The 21,500-nt window shown below is 42.2% G+C and overlaps 1 protein-coding gene across 2 annotated transcripts in view; it reads right to left on the bottom strand.

The window, feature by feature from the left end:
* Nucleotides 1–21,500, bottom strand: part of DDX47 (DEAD-box helicase 47) — an 86,821-nt gene that overhangs the window by 22,782 nt on the left and 42,539 nt on the right. For both annotated transcript variants that reach the window (XM_044302289.1, XM_044302288.1), the window contains 4 exons: nucleotides 19,357–19,428; nucleotides 3,696–3,812; nucleotides 2,917–3,063; nucleotides 79–216 (listed from right to left, as the gene is read on the bottom strand). In XM_044302289.1, the coding sequence (XP_044158224.1) occupies nucleotides 79–216; nucleotides 2,917–3,063; nucleotides 3,696–3,812; nucleotides 19,357–19,428 (474 nt within the window). The remainder of the gene's footprint in view (nucleotides 1–78; nucleotides 217–2,916; nucleotides 3,064–3,695; nucleotides 3,813–19,356; nucleotides 19,429–21,500) is intronic.

Consider the following 21,500-nt stretch of genomic DNA (forward strand, 5'->3'; position numbering starts at 1 on the left):
CCGCTATTGAGATCCTATGACGGATCTCAATAGCAGAATTTAAAACACTGTTGTGAAAGTAGCCTTACTGATACTTACCTTAGAATGTGTAGGAATGTCAAAATTCATAACAACATCCACATGTGGAATATCAAGCCCTCGACTTGCAACATCAGTGGCCAGGAGAATTGAACGGGATTTTGCCTTAAACTTGTTCAGAGAACCAAGCCTTTTATTCTGCAGGTAAAAAAAAGAGAATAAAAACTAGATAACCACATAACTATCCGCCTGAGTTTCACTAAAGTCAAAAAACTCCTTTGGCAACTGGTACTACAACTTTGACTTAGAGTTTTTTTTCTTCACATCACTCATACGCAATTCATAATAAGGGTTAAATCACTAAAATACATTAAAAAGAAAAACAGGCTTAAAAAGGGTTTTCAAGGATTTTTATACTGACAACCTATCCTGTGGATAGGTCATCAGTATCTGATCGGTAGGGGTCCGACACCCGCTGATCACATGTTTTGAGAGCTACTGCCTTCTCCGTTGCTCACCAAGCACAGTGCCGTACATATTATAGCAACTGTGCTTGGTATTGCACTAAGCCCCATTCACTTTAAAGGGTTTCTGTCACCTGAAAAATAGGTATTAAGCTGGCTGACATTAGCAAAGCCCACCTGTTAAATGTGCTCCTAGAGGCTCCATTTGCCCACCTCTTTTCACTTCCGTCTTCTCTTGATTGACAGGGCCAGAGCAGCGCTGCTCTCCTCCCGCCAGCTGTGTCTACTAAGAAAATCTGTGCGGGAAGGACGTTCTCCGGCAGCTGGCTTCCTCACTGACGTATTCAGCACTGCACCTGTGCCGAATACGGAATGGGACGGAGTGAGATTTTCTTAGGAAACACGGTCAGCGGGAGGAGAGGAGCGCTGCCTGGCCCTGTCAATCAAGAGAAGAAGGGCGTGAAAAGGAGGTGGGCAAACGGAGCCTCTAGGAGCAGGTTCAATGCCCCCCTCCCCTGCTCCTAGAGGCTAATTAGAATATTATAAAAGTTTGTTTCTCAATAAAGCCTTCAGGCAGTGAGATGGCACAAATATAGTTATGTTCATCGCTAAGGTCAGCCAGCTTAATACCCATTTTTCAGGTGACAGAAACCCTTTAATGGAGCTGAGCTGCGCCTAGGGCCATGTGATAGAATAACTTGTCGTCACTCTGCCTAGGAAAATCAGAGAGAAGGCCACTACGTGCACAGGAACGCCGCTGCCTTCTCACATAGCTGACCAGCAGGGGTCTCAGGGGTCGGACCCACACTGATCAGATACTGATGACCAATCCTCAGGTAAACCCCTTTAACCTATTGGTGACACACTCCACATAACACTGCTGTCAGAGTTAAAGAGGTTGACAAAAAATAAAAATATCCCCCAGATAGGACTGAATACTCACTTTTTTCCAACCACTACTTCCAGTACTACTGCTCTGATCCTCTCTCCAGCTATATATTTAACTTATGCTCCGATTACACGCCTGTATATCCCAGGCATCGCTGCAGCCAATCACTGGACTCAGCAGTATTTACATGACAGCTGAGGTTAGTGACTGGCTGCAGTCGTCACACTGTACACACGAGCACATCATGTGTCTGTGTCGTTTACCCCAATGGCAGATCAAACCAGACAGACATCAACTTAATATCACTCTAATCTTACTGAGGAGACGGCCCAAAATGATTAGTTCCCTGGTGCAAGTTCAGTGCTGTGTTTAGTATTCGAAGGAAGAAGTAGTAAGGATAAAGCGGAATCTGCCTCAGTGATGACACATTGAGCAAAACCGTGCAGGGGCAACATAACGACTTATCTATCCAAAGGATAGGTGATAAGGGATTGATCACTGTGGGTCCCACCTTTAGGGTCCTCACTAATCATAACATGGAAGTGGTCATTGAACAAGGAAAGAATAGATAAGCTCTGACAATCACCTATTGTTAATGGAGGATCCTGTTTTATATGTACACATAGCGGATATCATTACAGGCAAGAATAGAATGAGTTAACTGTAGTAAAGTGATCTGTACAGACCAAGAAGTGACGCCAATTATTAGACATAGTGGTCAGTGCAAAAACTACAGGATTTTTGGTTTTTAGTTCAAATATAAAAAGTTACATGGAAAATAAAAAAAATTTTATTTTAAAATATGCTAGACATAAAAACATTCTTTAAACAGCTGGTCATTTTCTGATGACACATTCTCTTAAAATGAAGCGATGGTCACATATGCACAGTAATGCTACAATCATTTCCAGAGGGCTCTACGTGACTGTCTCTATCCATCCCATAGACAGTGAATGGAGCAGGAGGGCACATGCATGACCACAGCTTCATTAAGCTGGAGACACAGAACCCAAGTTCATGCGAGACCCAGTAGTGAGACCCCCAACAACGAACCATTATCACCTCTGCTGTGGATAAGTGATAACTTGCTATGGTAGAAACGACTACTATATATTGTTTGTTTACTTAAGTTAAAAAATAAAACGTTTCAGTTCTCATGTAGAGGTGTCCCTCATAATACATCCTGGATATCCTGTGGTTTCAGGATTTTACTGCCTTCAATAACTCATGCTAAAGCTATAATGTGATCTCCTCTCGCCTACACCAACGGACACTTGAGCTGCTTGTGTGTGATCGCCACCCCTTCCATATACTCATAAATGCAAAATGTGTACATTGTTTTAAATTAAATGGTTTGTTTGGTTTCCGAAACAGATTGCCTATTCTCGGGATAGGTCATTAATATCATATTGGCAGCTAATTACAGCTACTGCATCCCATTGTAACAGACATTTTTTTTAGCCCACAATTAGTAGGTTGTGCTATACATAGTGTCCTGAGAATATACTAATATCTTCTAAAGGTTCAAAACAATTTGAATCTTACCTGACTCATTTGGCCATGCAGGGGAATGGCAGTGAATCCAAGATTACGCAGCAAGAGAGCAACACGCTGCGTATTGTTACATGTGCTGCAGAAGATCATGAAAGAATTCCCTGCTAGTTCATTCAAGATGTACACAAGATAGCTGTCCTAGAGATAAATCACAAAGAAATACAGATCACGCGAAAGCACACTTAAACGTAGCAAAATCCTCCTGCACATGACCGTATCGAATCTGCAGTCCGCAAATCACAGATCCGCAAAACACAGATACAAGCCATGTGCATCCCGCATTTTCCCTTTCAATATGTTAAAAAAAAAAAACCAATTCTTGTCTGCAAAACAGACAAGAATAGGACATTCTTTTTTTTTTTTTTTTTTTTTTTTTTGCAGGGCCACAGAATGACAATATGGATGCAGACTGCACACCGCGAGTTCACATCCTTTGCAGCCCCACTGAAATGAATGGGCCCGCATCTACGGCCCCAAAACTACAGTCATGTGCCTGAGGCCTGACATTTCTGATAATCTGCCCATATAAATGTGCCAGAGAGAGCCTGGTTTGCATCTCTAACCAGGACAAAAGGGGCAGGATTATTGGGCAGCAAATATCCCTGTGTAATCATCAACAGAATTTAATGATGGAGGAACAACCGCAGTAGCAATCATTCCTCCCCATTCACTTTGCATTGTTCTGTGGAATAGGTCGGCGTAAAGGAGTGCAAATTGGCCCTTAGGATACTTTTCGGATTTATGCCAAATAACAAGCGCAGAAACAATACCTTGAACTTTGAAGGGATGAAAATATAATACTGCTGCAGCTTTTCTACTGTTTGATACTTTGAGGACACTGCACATTTCACCGGGTCTCTTAAAGCAGCACGTTGAAGTTTTTGCACCTGAGTAAGCAAGAAGAAACGATTTGTGAATTGAACACATGTTGAACTAAAGACGTATTATGCCTGAATATTACATGGCAAACACATAGTATTATTTATTTGCATTGTAACCAATGGCCAACATGTCAATGTACAGCTATAAAGTGGCATCAACCAGAAGTGTAGAGAGAATATTAATATATACAGTACAGACCAAAAGTTTGGACACACCTTCTCATTCAAAGAGTTTTCTTTATTTTCATGACTATGAAGGCATCAAAACTATGAATTAACACATGTGGAATTATATACATAACAAACAAGTGTGAAACAACTGATATGTCATATTCTAGGTTCTTCAAAGTAGCCACCTTTTGCTTTGAGTACTGCTTTGCACAAGCTTGGCATTCTCTTGATGAGCTTCAAGAGGTAGTCCCCTGAAATGGTCTTCCAACAGTCTTGAAGGAGTTCCCAGAGATGCTTAGCACTTGTTGGCCCTTTTGCCTTCACTCTGCGGTCCAGCTCACCCTAAACCATCTCGATTGGGTTCATGTCCGGTGACTGTGGAGGCCAGGTCATCTGGCGCAGCACCCCATCACTCTCCTTCATGGTCAAATAGCCCTTACTTTCAAAGTTTTCCCAATTTTTCGGCTGACTGACTGACCTTAATTTCTTAAAGTAATGATTTCCACTAGTTTTTCTTTACTTAGCTGCTTTTTTCTTGCCATAATGCAAATTCTAACAGTCTATTCAGTAGGACTATCAGCTGTGTATCCACCTGACTTCTCCTCAACGCCACTGATGGTCCCAACCCCATTTATAAGGCAAGAAATCCCACTTATTAAACCTGGCAGGGAACACCTGTGAAGTGAAAACCATTTTAGGGGACTACCTCTTGAAGCTCATCAAGAGAATGCCAAGAGTGTGCAAAGCAGTAATCAAAGCAAAAGGTGGCTACTTTGAAGAACCTAGAATATGACATATTTTCAGTTGTTTCACACTTGTTTGTTATGTATATAATTCCACATTTGTTAATTCATAGTTTTGATGCCTTCAGTGTGAATCTACAATTTTCATAGTCATGAAAATAAAGAAAACTCTTTGAATGAGAAGATGTGTCCAAACTTTTGGTGTGTGTGTGTGTGTGTGTGTGTGTGTGTGTGTGTGTGTGTGTGTGTATATATATATATATATATATATACACATATACATATACACACACACATACATACACACACACACACACACACACACACACATTTCGCCCAACATATACCACCAATCATACGCAATATGAACAGTCTTAGAAAATTATTTGCTTTTACATGCTACCATTAACCTGATAGTAACAAAGTGCTGTACATGTCTGGTGCTTGGTACTGGCCTCTGGATCACCATATATGCACAGCACAGGATTAAAGCTCCTGCAATCTAGCAAAAGTTATAAAAAAATAATAATTATAATTATAACCGCCCCCCACACTGAATACAAGCCACCATTAGCACCACATCCTCTGGAGGAGAGAAGGTTTGGACACAAACATAGAAGAGGATTCTTTACGGTAAGAGCAGTGACTATGGAACTCTCTGCCTGAGGAGGTGGTGATGGTGAGTTCACTATAGAGTCCAAGAGGGGCCTGGATGTATTTCTGGAGCGTAATAATATTATAGGCTATGGCTACTAGAGAGGGGTCGTTGATCCAGGGAGTTATTCTGATTCTCCCCTGAAGTGAGGAAGCAGCAGAAACAGCAGAAGCCTGCGCTAATGTCCATGATCTGCAATAATGCCAATCGCAAGCATTTAAAGGGAACCTGTCACCGGTATTTTGTGTATATAGCTGGGGACATGGGTTGCTAGATGGCCGCTAGCACAACCGCAATACCCAGTCCCCATAGCTCTGTGTGCTTTTGTGTAAAAAAACGATTTTGATACATATGCAAATTACCTGAGATGAGTCCTGTACGTGAGATGAGTCAGGGACAGGACCCATCTCAGGTTAATTTGCATATGTATCAAATCTTTATTTTATTTTTTTACACAATAAAAGCACACAGAGCTATAGGGACTGGGTATTGCAGATGTGCTAGCGGCCATCTAGCAGCCCATGTCCTCAGCTCTATACACACAATACCGGTGACAGGTTCCCTTTAAACCTTTAGCTGCCGTGGTCAGTCATGACCACATCACCTAAATGGTGAAAAAAACAGAAGCACACTCTTCTGGGTTAAGAACGGCTCCCCTGGGCAGCAACTGGAGATGCCAGTCATTTTCTCTATTAGGCAGTGTCTCTCTGAAGAGACAGCATATTAGAGCTGTGGCAGGCCAACATAGGAGATCAGCAAATGTACCTTTTACTATAGTTCTACGGAAATATAGTAAAAATCTTTATATAAATAAAAAAAAAATATTAAATCACCCCCTCATCACCACATCCGAAAACACCCGTACCAACAAAGTAAAAATATTTTCTGAACGGCGTAATGGAAAAAGTATCAAAATAGCCATTTCACCATTTTTTCATTGCATCTCTTACCCCGCAAAATCTAAAAATTAAATTAAAAAAATTCACACACACATTCCAAAATGGTGTCAATAAAAACTACAGATCGTCCTAGAAAAAAATGAGCCCCTGCACAGCTCAGTAGACAACACCGTAGTAAAAAAAAAAAAAAGAAAAAAAAAGTTATGGGGGTCAGAATATGGCGATGTAAAAAAAAAAAAAAAAAAAAAAAAAAAATATTTAAAAAATAAGAAAATCCCTTTCAAAGTAAAAATATATATTTTTTTGTATTAAAAACTGAAAAATCTATACATGTAGTAACGTACTGACCCAGAAAATAAAGGCCACAGGTCAGTTTGCCCACAAAGGGAACACTGTAGGGACAAAACCTGTAAAATTGTGGCGGAATTGCATTTTTTTTCTAACTCCACCCTTATACACACACACAAATAAAATTCTGCAGCACTCCTTGAAAGATGAAAAAATGTGCTATTTATACACACACGTCATGTAGCAACGTTTCGGTTCTCTCTCAGAACCTGAGAGAGAACCGAAACGTTGTTACATGATGTGTGTGAATAAATAGCAAATTTTTTCATCTTTCAAGGAGTGCTGCAGAATTTTATTTGTTTGTTCATCATCCTGAATCGAGGGATTACCGCTGGGACCCATCTCTTCAAATTTCCAAGGGAGTGCTGCAATATTAATGGTGGCATTAGAAAGTACACCTTGTCCCGCAAAAAACAAGCCCTCATATGGCTATGTGAATGGAAAAATAAAAAAGCTCCAGGAAGATACTGAAGAAAAATGAAAATGCAAAAATAAATAAAAAAATAAAAAAATCAATAAAAAACGCTGGTAATCCTATTGGTTAAAGTATAGGGAGCTATGGTTTGAAACAAAATAGATTAGAAAATATTTTCCAAAATAATCTTACAGCTGAATGTAAAGGTGTTGGTCCCATCTCCAAATGTGTAGAAAACATTGCGTTTCTGATATGCAAAATACCTCCTTGATGCAACAAGGGTGTTGCACTTGTACCAAAAGGCTCCGCTCACTCTCTCATAGCCTGCACCCCTGCCACTTTGACAAAGTCCGAAAGTGAAGAGCAATCATGCCGAGCTTAGTCTCAAGCATGCTCTTTCGCTTCTTGGCGCAGACACTACTGTACAGAAGACTGCTGGTGCATGGGCTCTGTACTGCCCATGAACCAGCAATATCACTCTGTCCACCCAGAAGAAGCGGAGACAACATCGCAGAGGCTGGATCCCACATAATTATTTCTCTTCAGCAGTGTGCAGTTTTGCTCTGCATTGCCACTGACACCAAGGATTGTGCCCACAAATGAACTCTTTACCCAATATGCCACCAACAATCAGTGGCCATTGCTGTAATAAATAAAAGCAAAAGAAATAAATGCTGCATTTCCAGCACCATAAGAGTAACGTGTCATCAGTGTTCTGATAAAAGTATTCTCTTAGGGTATTTTCTATGCGGCTTTTATATTGTTGGTTGGAGAGGAGGGATTTGTTTAATCTCCAAGTCCGCGTGAGCTTAGTGATGGTACCAATTGATGTGCGTAGCAGTAGGATTGAGTGATCTGAATGCACACTGGGGATTATAGTTACCTCTCTAATGATCAAGAGTGATAGGAGATGAAGGAATAGGTAATCTATGTGTCCGTACAATTGTTGCATGGGGGGAAAATGTGTGTAATCTCTGTCCGTTGGGTGGATATGTCTCCAAGTATCTACCTGTTGGGCAGATAAGATTTTATGGATTTAGGCAAGTGCTCTTTTGGACAGTATTGATCGCCCTGTGGACGGGTCGATTTGTGGATGTAAGGCTGCAATTAGGTCTCCTCCTAAAAGGTAGATTCCTTCTATATATTGTTTGCATTCTCTCATGGTGTGTGCAATCCAGGTGTCTTGATTCTTGCTTAGGGCATAGAAGTTTCCTATTGTTACCAATGTGTTGGCTATTTTACCTTTAATAAAAACATAACGACACTGGTCGTCAGCAAGGGTATCTAGATGTTGGAAGGGCACATGTTTGTTTAGAGCGATGGCAACTCCCCTAGATTTCCTAGATGTTGAGTATGAACGGTACGACTGATTATAGAAGGATTTGTGGAAAGTGGGGGATTTGGATTGGGTTAAGTGTGTTTCTTGTAATAAGATGCCTGCTTTTAATTTTTTTAAGGTGTGCCAAGATCGGAGATCTTTTGACAGGTGAATTGAGGCCTCTCACATTATATGAGATGAAAGTCCTATTTTGTATGTCAGTGGCCATCTGGGAGTGTAATAATTAATAATCTGAGCATGGGACATGATCTTGGGCGAGGGGTTTGAGTATTAGGGGAGACGGAAGTTGGGAAAGCAAATGTGAAGGTGAAATGTGCACTACCTTTGGAGTAACTCGTAGTGGTATTATGTGTACTATGTTGAAGAACGTAAAATTGTGGTGTTTGTAAGGGGGTACTGTCAAGCGCACCCATATAACTGAGGAACATTAGTGTAAACCAGGCATGCTCAACCTGCGGCCCTCCAGCTGTTTTGCAACAGCTGGAGGGCCGCAGGTTGAGCATGCCTGCTGTAAACGAAAGTTGGTTATAATTACTCAGCACGTTAGTAGCAGTCTCAGGAGATGTGTTTCAGCCGCTCACGCGGGTTCCAGTCGTCTTGGTGAGGTCGGAGCTCTTTGGGACCTTTTTCTTGGTTCTTTGATTCTTGGGCTTTTCAACTGTTTCCCAAGGCAACAGCACAGGTAGAGGTGGCATGTCGATGGTTGAGTGCGCCGTTTCTACTACTGGTGGTGGATCCAATGGGATGTCTAGCTCCGCCGCCACTGCAATCACTTCTAATGTGCGAGCTGTGTAGTGTTTTCCATTGGCAGAGATGGAGATGCCAAACGGGAATAGCCAGCGAAATATGTATCGTCTGACATAGGACATCAGAAACTGGCTTGAGCAATCATCGGTTGGCAAGCGTGGTTGGTGCCAGATTTTGGAATATGGTTATTTGGCTGTTATTGCAGATAAGGGAGTCTGGTGATCTAGCATTCTGTAGGATTTTTTATTTTATGCGAAAGTCAAGTAATTTACAGATTATATCCCTGGGGGGGTTCCACGGATTTTGGTCTCAAAGCTCGTTCAATGACCAGCGACAGTTTTTCAAAGTCCTCAAGTAGTCCTAAGAATAAATCTGTTAAAGTAGTCGCAATGTCTGTGGCTTCAACTGATACTGGGACTCTGTCAAGTTGTTGCGTCTGTTGAGGTTTTCTAGCTCTTCCATAGTGACATACAACTTGTTGATATATGCTTCTTGTATTTTGATATTTGAAGCGACTGCTGCTGAATGGTTTATGACAGATGTCTGTTTGTTCAAGCGAATCAATCCTGTGGCCCAGATGTCGGAGGTCTTGCTTGGTCTCGGAGAGGTCTTTAGCAATGGGGACCAAGGAGGAGGTTAGTAGGCGGGTGAGAAATGCTCTGGAAATTGGTTTATCATCTTCAGAGTGTTCACCACCATCTTCACTTGCTTGGTCTGAGCCTGACGAAGGGGGTGTCTTTAGGGGACAATGTATTAGATGCTGCCATGTTTTTTTAAAGTCAGGAATTTATCAATTTCAGAGTTAGTAGATGCTATAGTTATCTCTTGTTTTATTCTAGGTGTTTTGCAGCCGTAATGATCTCCTGTAGGCTAGTAGTGTGCCTGAGGTCCCCCGCTAAGAGTGACTGGAGATTATTATATTGAGCCCTTAGGGATTAAGAAGAAAGTGCTTTCAACCAGTCTCTTCCCTAGTGTGGCGCAGAAGAGGCTGTTTGATGGCGTGTAGATCCTGTGTAAAATTGGAGCAGTGCTCCTGGTTGATAGGTCCGTTATAATAAACAGATAATGATCAGCCGGCACTCCGTTGAATGGCGTGGTGCTCGCGTCCGAGATAGCGATCCCAAAATAATAGCAAGAAAAGACCGGCACTCACTGTATCTTGAAGAAAGAAAGAAAATCTTTATTGTCACATTGGATCGTGACGCGTTTCGACTCTCGTCTGGAGCCTTTCTCAAACGTGAGGGATATAATACAGACATTGGTGGACACACGGCATTTAAATAACCCGCCTAGGCGGAAGTGACATCACGCTACCATGGTTACAGAAATCAACATAGGACAGCTGTCCAATTACAATGTAAGCTAATAAAGTTAAATGAAACAAACAGGGAAAAAACGGAAAGAAAAGATCCCAGCCGCAATCAATTAGCGATTCCTCTAATAGAAGTTGCATAACAATAGTAGGGTTAATAGTGGAAAAGAATTAATGACATGATGATGCCGCTGGGATGTCTTCAAATTTTCTAAAAGACAAGAAAAAAACAAGAATAAATAGTGTGTTGATTTACCATTATGGTAGGAACAACATATTACACTAGAAAATAACACATCTAACAAAAAGGTAGAGAATTACAGGAAACTGTGGAGATCATACTCGCGGTTCAGGCCTTTGGGCTCTAATGTCTGCAAAGTGTGAATCCAGTAGGACTCACGCTTTTTCAACATTTTAACCCTATCGCCACCTCTACGTGGTTGGGGCACATGTTCTATGATCTGAAACCGCAACTGTGAAATGTTGTGATTGTGGTGCTCAAAATGATGCGGTATTGGTAAAAGAAGATTCTTCTTACGTATAGTGGACTTATGTTTAGAAAAACGATCTTTCATACGCATAGAAGTTTCGCCTATATAAAGTAAGCCGCAGGGACACTTGAGTAAATATATAATGAAATTACTGTTGCAAGTATAGAAACCCCGAATGGGAAATTGTTTCCCTGTATGTGGGTGTGAAAAAAATTCACCTTTAATCACACTAGAACAGTGTATGCAGCCTAGGCAGGGGAAAGTACCTTTTTTGGGTGTAGATAAGGTAGTTTGACGTTGTGCCATTTGGGCACTACCAATATCAGCCCGCACCACCATATCGCGTAGATTTTTGTTACGTTTATAACAGATAAGGGGCCGGTTTTGGAATTCTTCAACAGAGGGATAGGCTCTAGATAAGATATTCCAATGACGGTTGATGATCAATCTGCATTTTTGGATCCAAGGATGAAATTTTGAAATAAAAGGGATACGGGATTTTTTTATATTTTTAACTGTGGGGACGGCTTTATCCCTTTCTTGTTTCAATAACGAGCTAGGATATCCACGGTGTCTGAACCTGTCACTCATTTCTTCAAGGCGAGTTTCCTTGGTAGTGGATTCTGAAACAATTCGACGCACCCGCTGAAACTGTGAATGGGGTAATGCCTTTTTAAGGGAAGGGGGATGGTTACTGGAATAATGTAGAAGTGAATTTCTATCAGTGTGTTTAATATGTAGATCCGTGACCAGCAATCCATCCACTCTTTTCATAATCACAGTGTCAAGGAAACTAATACTATAGGCGTCATAATGTAATGTAAACTGAAGTTCACTCCACACTGAGTTAAGGTAATTAGCAAATTCTAGAAGGGATCCAATGCCGCCGCGCCACACACAAAACACATCATCAACGAATCTTCGCCAAAAATTGCAATGTAAATTAAACAAACTATTAGAGTAAATATACTGATCCTCAAACCACGCCATGTATGTGTTTGCGTACGGCGGTGCGGCATTGGAGCCCATCGCGGTCCCACAGCATTGTTTGTAAAAAGTATCTTGAAACAGAAAATAGTTCTCATTTAAAATAATCTCCAATAGATCCAAAAAGAACTTTTTTTCGTGTGAAGTATAAGAGGAGAGAGACAGTAACCAATCAACCGCACGTATGCCTTTAGAGTGAACAATGGAGGTATATAATGAACATACGTCAAATGTTACCAATAAGTCATCATCCTGTAATGCCAATGTAGCAATCTGTTTTAGAAAATCATTGGTGTCAAGGATAAAGGAGGGCATAGTTTTAGTCAATGGTGTCAAAGCTTTGTCTAATAAGATAGCTGGGGGAGACAGAATAGAATCTGTTAAGGCCACAATTGGTCGACCAGGGGGCTGATCCAAAGATTTATGTATCTTCGGAAGTGTGTAAAACACCGGCGTGACAGGATGGTGATTAATCAAAAAGTGACCCAATTTTGGGTCTATTGTTTTATCTTGTAGATATCTATCAACCAACATACAAAGCTTATTTTTGATAGAAAAAACAGGATCCCCTGGTAATGGTTGATAAACCGCAGTGTTGGCTAACTGGCCCAGAATCTCAGCAGTATAGTAATTTTTGTCCATAAGGACAAGAGCACCACCTTTATCAGCAGGTTTAAGAATCAAAGTGTTGTCATGAATAAGATCATCTATAGCTTGTTTCTCAACCAGTGAGAGATTATGTGTTAAATGACAACCACTTTGTCTTAAATCCTGTAAGGCACAAGCGAGATCGCGTTGAACAAGGGAGACAAAGGTCTCGACAGGATGGTAAGACTTGGGCGGTTGAAAGGTACTTTTCAATCTTAAACCGAAGTCATGTAAATTAAGTAAATATTCATTAACATTTGCGTCTACAATAGCAGTTTTATCAGCATCTGCAAAATGTGCCTTAAGCCTAATATTTCGGAAAAATCTTTGGCAGTCCATGTCTAATGAAAAACTGTCGAGTGAGGCTGTAGGACAAAAAGACAGACCCTTTTCAAGTACATTAAGTTGCACCACACTCAGGTTTTTTGATGAAATATTGACAACTAAAGTTTGATGCGAGTCTGTACCTGAGAGCGCGTCGTCCTGGGAGCATCGAGACCGCCGATAATGACGTCCTGCTCGTCTGGTATTCTTCTTGATGGGGGTCGCTGTCGGCGTCTTCCTAAAAAAGGAGGTCGTTGTGTTCCAGTGATGGAGTCGCTGCCAGACCCAGAAGACATGGAGCCTGTTCGACGCTGTGAACGAGGAAATAGTGGGGTTGCTGTGCCTGATAGATCTTGCCATCTGTAGATGCGCTTACTTTGGTAATCCTCAGAGTCTCTGATAAATTTTTGCCGCTTGGTTGTTTCAATGTCCCTTTTGAGATCCGTGCAGATTTTTTCAACCTTTGTCTTCAAGGTAGTTAATTCATCCGCTGGTAATGCGTCCTTTAATTGGGCTTCAATGGACACAATTTTTTGTTTGCTAGTAGCAATAGCCTCCGTGAGGAATTCAATGGTTAATACCATAAGATCTGTAGAACATTTGTTGAGGATATTTGCGAAGTGGGTACAGTATTCGAGATTGTCGCAGAAAAAGGTAGGTCGGAGATGGACTCTCAGTCCACGAGGAATACGTTGCAAGCGACAATACTCAGCCAAGGTGGATACATGCAATTCCCAGGAGGTTAACCTCCGCAATTCCTTCTCCAATTCTCTCCCCCGAAATTCAGTTGGAGGAATTTTAAGAAAGTCCACGTTGGCGGTTACACCGGACACGATTTCACGTGCCCTTTCATCCGTGTAAGAGAAGTAACTCATTGAAGATAAATCCCACAGGTGCTCGCGCTGAAGGCGAATTGAACAAACAGATAATGATCAGCCGGCACTCCGTTGAATGGCGTGGTGCTCGCGTCCGAGATAGCGATCCCAAAATAATAGCAAGAAAAGACCGGCACTCACTGTATCTTGAAGAAAGAAAGAAAATCTTTATTGTCACATTGGATCGTGACGCGTTTCGACTCTCGTCTGGAGCCTTTCTCAAACGTGAGGGATATAATACAGACATTGGTGGACACACGGCATTTAAATAACCCGCCTAGGCGGAAGTGACATCACGCTACCATGGTTACAGAAATCAACATAGGACAGCTGTCCAATTACAATGTAAGCTAATAAAGTTAAATGAAACAAACAGGGAAAAAACGGAAAGAAAAGATCCCAGCCGCAATCAATTAGCGATTCCTCTAATAGAAGTTGCATAACAATAGTAGGGTTAATAGTGGAAAAGAATTAATGACATGATGATGCCGCTGGGATGTCTTCAAATTTTCTAAAAGACAAGAAAAAAACAAGAATAAATAGTGTGTTGATTTACCATTATGGTAGGAACAACATATTACACTAGAAAATAACACATCTAACAAAAAGGTAGAGAATTACAGGAAACTGTGGAGATCATACTCGCGGTTCAGGCCTTTGGGCTCTAATGTCTGCAAAGTGTGAATCCAGTAGGACTCACGCTTTTTCAACATTTTAACCCTATCGCCACCTCTACGTGGTTGGGGCACATGTTCTATGATCTGAAACCGCAACTGTGAAATGTTGTGATTGTGGTGCTCAAAATGATGCGGTATTGGTAAAAGAAGATTCTTCTTACGTATAGTGGACTTATGTTTAGAAAAACGATCTTTCATACGCATAGAAGTTTCGCCTATATAAAGTAAGCCGCAGGGACACTTGAGTAAATATATAATGAAATTACTGTTGCAAGTATAGAAACCCCGAATGGGAAATTGTTTCCCTGTATGTGGGTGTGAAAAAAATTCACCTTTAATCACACTAGAACAGTGTATGCAGCCTAGGCAGGGGAAAGTACCTTTTTTGGGTGTAGATAAGGTAGTTTGACGTTGTGCCATTTGGGCACTACCAATATCAGCCCGCACCACCATATCGCGTAGATTTTTGTTACGTTTATAACAGATAAGGGGCCGGTTTTGGAATTCTTCAACAGAGGGATAGGCTCTAGATAAGATATTCCAATGACGGTTGATGATCAATCTGCATTTTTGGATCCAAGGATGAAATTTTGAAATAAAAGGGATACGGGATTTTTTTATATTTTTAACTGTGGGGACGGCTTTATCCCTTTCTTGTTTCAATAACGAGCTAGGATATCCTAGCTTCTACATTATTCCAGTAACCATCCCCCTTCCCTTAAAAAGGCATTACCCCATTCACAGTTTCAGCGGGTGCGTCGAATTGTTTCAGAATCCACTACCAAGGAAACTCGCCTTGAAGAAATGAGTGACAGGTTCAGACACCGTGGATATCCTAGCTCGTTATTGAAACAAGAAAGGGATAAAGCCGTCCCCACAGTTAAAAATATAAAAAAATCCCGTATCCCTTTTATTTCAAAATTTCATCCTTGGATCCAAAAATGCAGATTGATCATCAACCGTCATTGGAATATCTTATCTAGAGCCTATCCCTCTGTTGAAGAATTCCAAAACCGGCCCCTTATCTGTTATAAACGTAACAAAAATCTACGCGATATGGTGGTGCGGGCTGATATTGGTAGTGCCCAAATGGCACAACGTCAAACTACCTTATCTACACCCAAAAAGGTACTTTCCCCTGCCTAGGCTGCATACACTGTTCTAGTGTGATTAAAGGTGAATTTTTTTCACACCCACATACAGGGAAACAATTTCCCATTCGGGGTCTCTATACTTGCAACAGTAATTTCATTATATATTTACTCAAGTGTCCCTGCGGCTTACTTTATATAGGCGAAACTTCTATGCGTATGAAAGATCGTTTTTCTAAACATAAGTCCACTATACGTAAGAAGAATCTTCTTTTACCAATACCGCATCATTTTGAGCACCACAATCACAACATTTCACAGTTGCGGTTTCAGATCATAGAACATGTGCCCCAACCACGTAGAGGTGGCGATAGGGTTAAAATGTTGAAAAAGCGTGAGTCCTACTGGATTCACACTTTGCAGACATTAGAGCCCAAAGGCCTGAACCGCGAGTATGATCTCCACAGTTTCCTGTAATTCTCTACCTTTTTGTTAGATGTGTTATTTTCTAGTGTAATATGTTGTTCCTACCATAATGGTAAATCAACACACTATTAATTCTTGTTTTTTTCTTGTCTTTTAGAAAATTTGAAGACATCCCAGCGGCATCATCATGTCATTAATTCTTTTCCACTATTAACCCTACTATTGTTATGCAACTTCTATTAGAGGAATCGCTAATTGATTGCGGCTGGGATCTTTTCTTTCCGTTTTTTCCCTGTTTGTTTCATTTAACTTTATTAGCTTACATTGTAATTGGACAGCTGTCCTATGTTGATTTCTGTAACCATGGTAGCGTGATGTCACTTCCGCCTAGGCGGGTTATTTAAATGCCGTGTGTCCACCAATGTCTGTATTATATCCCTCACGTTTGAGAAAGGCTCCAGACGAGAGTCGAAACGCGTCACGATCCAATGTGACAATAAAGATTTTCTTTCTTTCTTCAAGATACAGTGAGTGCCGGTCTTTTCTTGCTATTATTTTAGGTCCGTTATAATAGTCCTTATTAGACCTGTTGCAGTGATAGGGGTAGATGGGCCATTTAGTTGGTTTTTGGCCAGAATATTTTTTGGGGGCTATTGGGCCTGGTGGTAGGTGTGGCTCTCAGCCTTATGTCTCTCCACCCCCCCCCCCCCTTTCTTGATGTGTGGAGGTCGCGGAGGTACTTCTCCAAGGAGAGCCTCTGTATTTCTCTGGCTCAGCAGTCTCAAAGTGTCCCCTGCGCATGGTCCACTTAGTGATTTTGGAGTGATGGGGGTTAAGATGGTGACAGAGCCGTCTTCAGCACCTCCTGCAGCTGGCCTTCCCTCCTCCAGCCCCGGCAGACCTGCTAAGCAGTCGGCATTTGCGTGGGTTTGCGTAACAGTCTGGGTCTCCTCTCCTCTTCGATCCGCTTCTGGATCTCCCGTCCGAGCTCTGCTCCTCTGCAGGTCCCTCGGGCCAGAACTGGTCCTGTCCTAGGAGGCCATCCCTTTCGGGTGGGTTCGTCCGGGCTCCGGTAGAGGATGTTTCCGGTACTTGAGGCCGGTGATGCAGCCGGATGGTAGGCCGCAACTTGTATCCAAGTTTATGCCGCTCCCAGAAAGGAAGTAAAGCAGCTAGGTTAGTCCCGACTGGTGTGCTGTGGTTCACTAATATAGGACAGTGTTTCTTGATGCACTGGATAGCAGTGGATGGCAGCAGATTAATGTTTGCCCAAAGGAGCCTAGTCTCCTGCGTCCGCTCCCCCAGCGCACCAAGCCACGCTCCCAACTTCTTAAAGATAATCTATATATCTATGGTGTACTGCAACCATTTGGTTTTGACTGATTACAATCTGTTTCATCAGCCTGAACACTGCTCTCTAAATGAGTTTTTGCATATTAGACTAAATCGACTTCGATTCACATCTAATATTTAAGGTATATAGTTGAAGGTTCATGTGAAAAGTATAATTTTGTCCAATGAATTGCAGAAACAAATTCCCATATTCTGTAATGCAAAAAATAAAGTATCCTGCTCACATCTGTTCAACCCACAAACCCTAAGGGTAGTTTACAATATACAGTACATTTGTGTACTCCCTGGTTGTTCAAATAGTCAGGTCCATAAATATTGGGACATCGACACAATTCTAACATTTTTGGCTCTATACACCACCACAATTAATTTAAAATGAAACGAACAAGGTTTGCTTAATTGCAGACTGTCAGCTTTATTTGAGGGTATTTACATCCAAATCAGGTGAACGGTTTAGGAATTAAAACAGTTTGCATATGTGCGTCCCATTTGTTAAGGGACAGAAAGTAATAGGACAATTGGCTTCTCAGCTGTTCCATGGCTAGGTGTGTGTTATTCCCTCATTATCCCAATTACAATGAGCAGATAAAAGGTCCAGAGATCATTTCAAGTGTGCCATTTGCATTTGGAATCTGTTTCTGTAAACTCTCATGATGAGATCCAAAGAGCTGTCACTATCAGTGAAGCAAGCCATCATTAGGCTGCAAAAACAAAACAAACCCATCAGAGAGATAGCAAAAACATTAGGCGTGGCCAAAACAACAGTTTGAAACATTCTTAAAAAGAAGGAACGCATCGGTGAGCTCAGCAACACCAAAAGACCCGGAAGACCTTGGAAAACAACTGTGATGGATGAATTCTTTCCCTGGTAAAGAAAACACCCTTCACAACAGTTGGCCAGATCAAGAACACTCTACAGGAGGTAGGTGTATGTGTGTCAAAGTCATCAAGAGAAGACTTCACCAGAGTGAATACAGAGGGTTCACCACAAGATATAAACCATTGGTGAACCTCAAAAACAGGAAGGCCAGATTAGAGTTTGCCAAACAACATCTAAAAAAGCCTTCACAGTTCTGGAACAACATCCTATGGACAGATGAGACCAAGATCAACTTGTACCAGAGTGATGGGAAGAGAAGCGTATGGAGAAGGAAAGGAACTGCTCATGATCCTAAGCATACCACCTCATCAGTGAAGCATGGTGGTGGTAGTGTCATGGCGTGGGCATGTATGGATGCCAATGGAACTGGTTCTCTTGTATTTATTGATGATGTGACTGCTGACAAAAGCAGCAGGATGAATTCTGAAGTGTTTCGGGCAATATTATCTGCTTGTATTCAGCCAAATCCTTCAGAACTCATTGGACGGCGCTTCACAGTGCAGATGGACAATGACCCAAAGCATACTGCAAAAGCAACCAAAAGAGTTTTTTAAGGGAAAGAAATGGAATGTTATGCAATGGCCAAGTCAGTCACCTGACCTGAACCCAATTGAGCATGTATTTCACTTGCCAAAGACAAAACTGAAGGAAAAAATCCCCCAAGAACAAGCAGGAACTGAAGACCATTGCAGTAGAGGTCTGGCAGAGCATCTCCAGGGATGAATCCCAGCGTCTGGTGATGTCTAAGCGTTCCAGACTTCAGGCTGTAATTGACTGTAAAGGATTTGCAACCAAGTATTAAAAAGTGAAAGTTTGATTTATGATTATTCTGTCCCATTACTTTTGGTCTCTTAACAAGTGGGAGGCACATGTGAAAACTTTTGCAATTCCTACACCATTCACCTGATTTGTAAACACCCTCAAATTAAAGCTGACAGTCTGCAGTTAAAGCACATCTTGTTCGTTTCATTTCAAATCCATTGTGGTGGTATGTAGAGCCAAAAATGTTAGAATTGTGTCGATGTCCCAATATTTATGGACCTGACCATTTGAAGAACCAGAGAGTACACAAATGTACTGTATATACTGACCGTATGTGTGCGTGTCAAATGGAGACCCTAAATGCATCGTTAAGAGCTGCCAATAAAAACTATAATGAAAAACAATACCTTTTTTGTCATTGTGGCAGAGAAAAGAAAGGTCTTGCGATCACGAGGAATAACTTTGAGGATTTTGTCAACCTATGGAGGAAAAAATAATAATTTTAAGTGAAGTTTATCTCTAAAGTTGTTTTATAAAACGGGGTTGAAAAATTGGTATAAAAAAACAAAAACAAAAAAAACAACACACACACACACACACACACACACACACACACACACACACACTTAACTCCTCACCCACTGCTAATCTGATTCTACCAGGCTCCTGTTAATCTCCACTTCCTGGTCCGGTCTTGACCACTCAGGCGATCAGTGGTTGAGGCAGGTCACAGCTAGGGGCCATGATTGGCAGACAAGGCATTTCTCGCCATTTCCTGTTTGTCGACACTGAATCAGGAAGCTGAAACAAGTGGCGACCCACTAAAGACTGGAACACCAGAGGGGGGTTGGTGTTTTATCCCGCTGGACAATAATTATTATTTGTTTAATCAGATCAATTTTTATTATTATTTTGTAAAAATAAACTATCATTTTACAAAAATATTGTCATATTTTGTTCAACATAGTGCAAAAATACTCATTGTACAAAACAGGATAGTCAATAAACAGGATCCTTAACATAAAGAGCCCAACAACCAAACTCCCCTCCCCCTCCGTGAGTAGATGAGCATAAAACGAGATTTTTGTATAACTTACCAGTATAATCTCTTTCTCACTCTTCCTTGGGGGACACAGGAGACCTTAGATAGAGCTCAGCTCCCTAGGAGGCGTGACACAGTGAAACCTGTTAAGCCCCTCCTCCACAGCTATACCCTCAGCCTGGAGCGAGAGACTGCCCGTTGCGTGTCCAAGTAGTGAGAAAAAGCAATGACCAACAATGTGGAACCAACCAGCCAACTACCCAACGGGGTAAACCAAGTCTGTAACAGTGTAGAAAAAACAACTGAAGAGATTTTACTGGTAAGCTATACAAAAATCTTGTTTTCTCGCCCATTTTCCTTTGCGGACAAAGGAGACCTTGGGACGTCAGAGAGCAGTCCAAGAGGGGAGGGACCACAGCTCCAAGGTGAAGCACCCGTAGGTATCAAGGAACCGCCGTCTGCAAAAACCAGGCGGCCCAAGGTGGCATACGCCAATGCATGAGTATGCACCCTGTAGAACTTGGTAAAAGCATGCAAGAAATACCAGTGGCCGCCATGCACAAATGTTCAGCCGAAGCCAGATGTGTCTGGGCCCTAGAGCCACAGACCGCTCTGGTGGAATGAGCGGCGACACCGAAAGGCAGAACCTTGCCCCTGGTGCGGTAACCTCAGCAATATCCAATTGATGAAGCAGTCAAAAGCTACCTTGGAGACCAGCAACCCTATGCGCGGACCTTCCGTTACCACAAAGAGTCCAATCGCTGAAAGTAGCCGGTGACCACCAAGTAAATCTTCAAGGCCCGAACAACGTCCAAGCAGCGCAGGGGTGGGAAGGGGAGGACGATGGCCTCGTCGAGAAGAAAGGCAGATACCACCGTCAGAAGGAAGGGACGGGATGGAGAACAGCCTTGTCGTGGGGAAGGACAGAAAGGCTCAGAACAAGAAAAAAAACGCCGCTAATTCAGACACCCGTCTGAGAGACACGATGGCCACAAGGAACAGGACCTACAGGACAGAAGGCTACAGGACAGAAGGCGTAGAGAGATCTTCTGTAACGGCTCGAAGGGGGAAGCTTGGAGCGCCGAGAGCACAGCATTTAGTTCCCAGGGGGGTACCGGGGGATGGTACAGAGGAACCAATGAGCCACCCCGTAGATGAAGGTCTTGACAGGCCCGAGAGGGGCCAGGGGACGCCAGAGGAGGACGGATAGCGCCAACACTTGACCCTTCAAGGAACAGAGTCCCAGTCCCAGTCCCAGGTCCAGGCCAGACTGGAGAAAGGACCGAACCGTGGGGGAGAAAGGCGGAGTGGGAGAACGCCCCGCTTCCCACAGAACCGCAGGTAAGATCTTTAAGTCCGATAATAGATCCTGGACGAAGCACGACAGAGCGAAAACCAGCGTGCCTGCTGGAAATTACCTAGGCAAGCGACAAAAAAAAAAAAAAAAAAAAAAAAAAAAAAAACACACATTATCAGGCACAGACCAGTAGCACGGGCGGAAGAGTCCGG

The sequence above is a fragment of the Bufo gargarizans genome, chromosome 7 (assembly GCF_014858855.1).
Source record: "Bufo gargarizans isolate SCDJY-AF-19 chromosome 7, ASM1485885v1, whole genome shotgun sequence".
Taxonomy (NCBI): domain Eukaryota; kingdom Metazoa; phylum Chordata; class Amphibia; order Anura; family Bufonidae; genus Bufo; species Bufo gargarizans.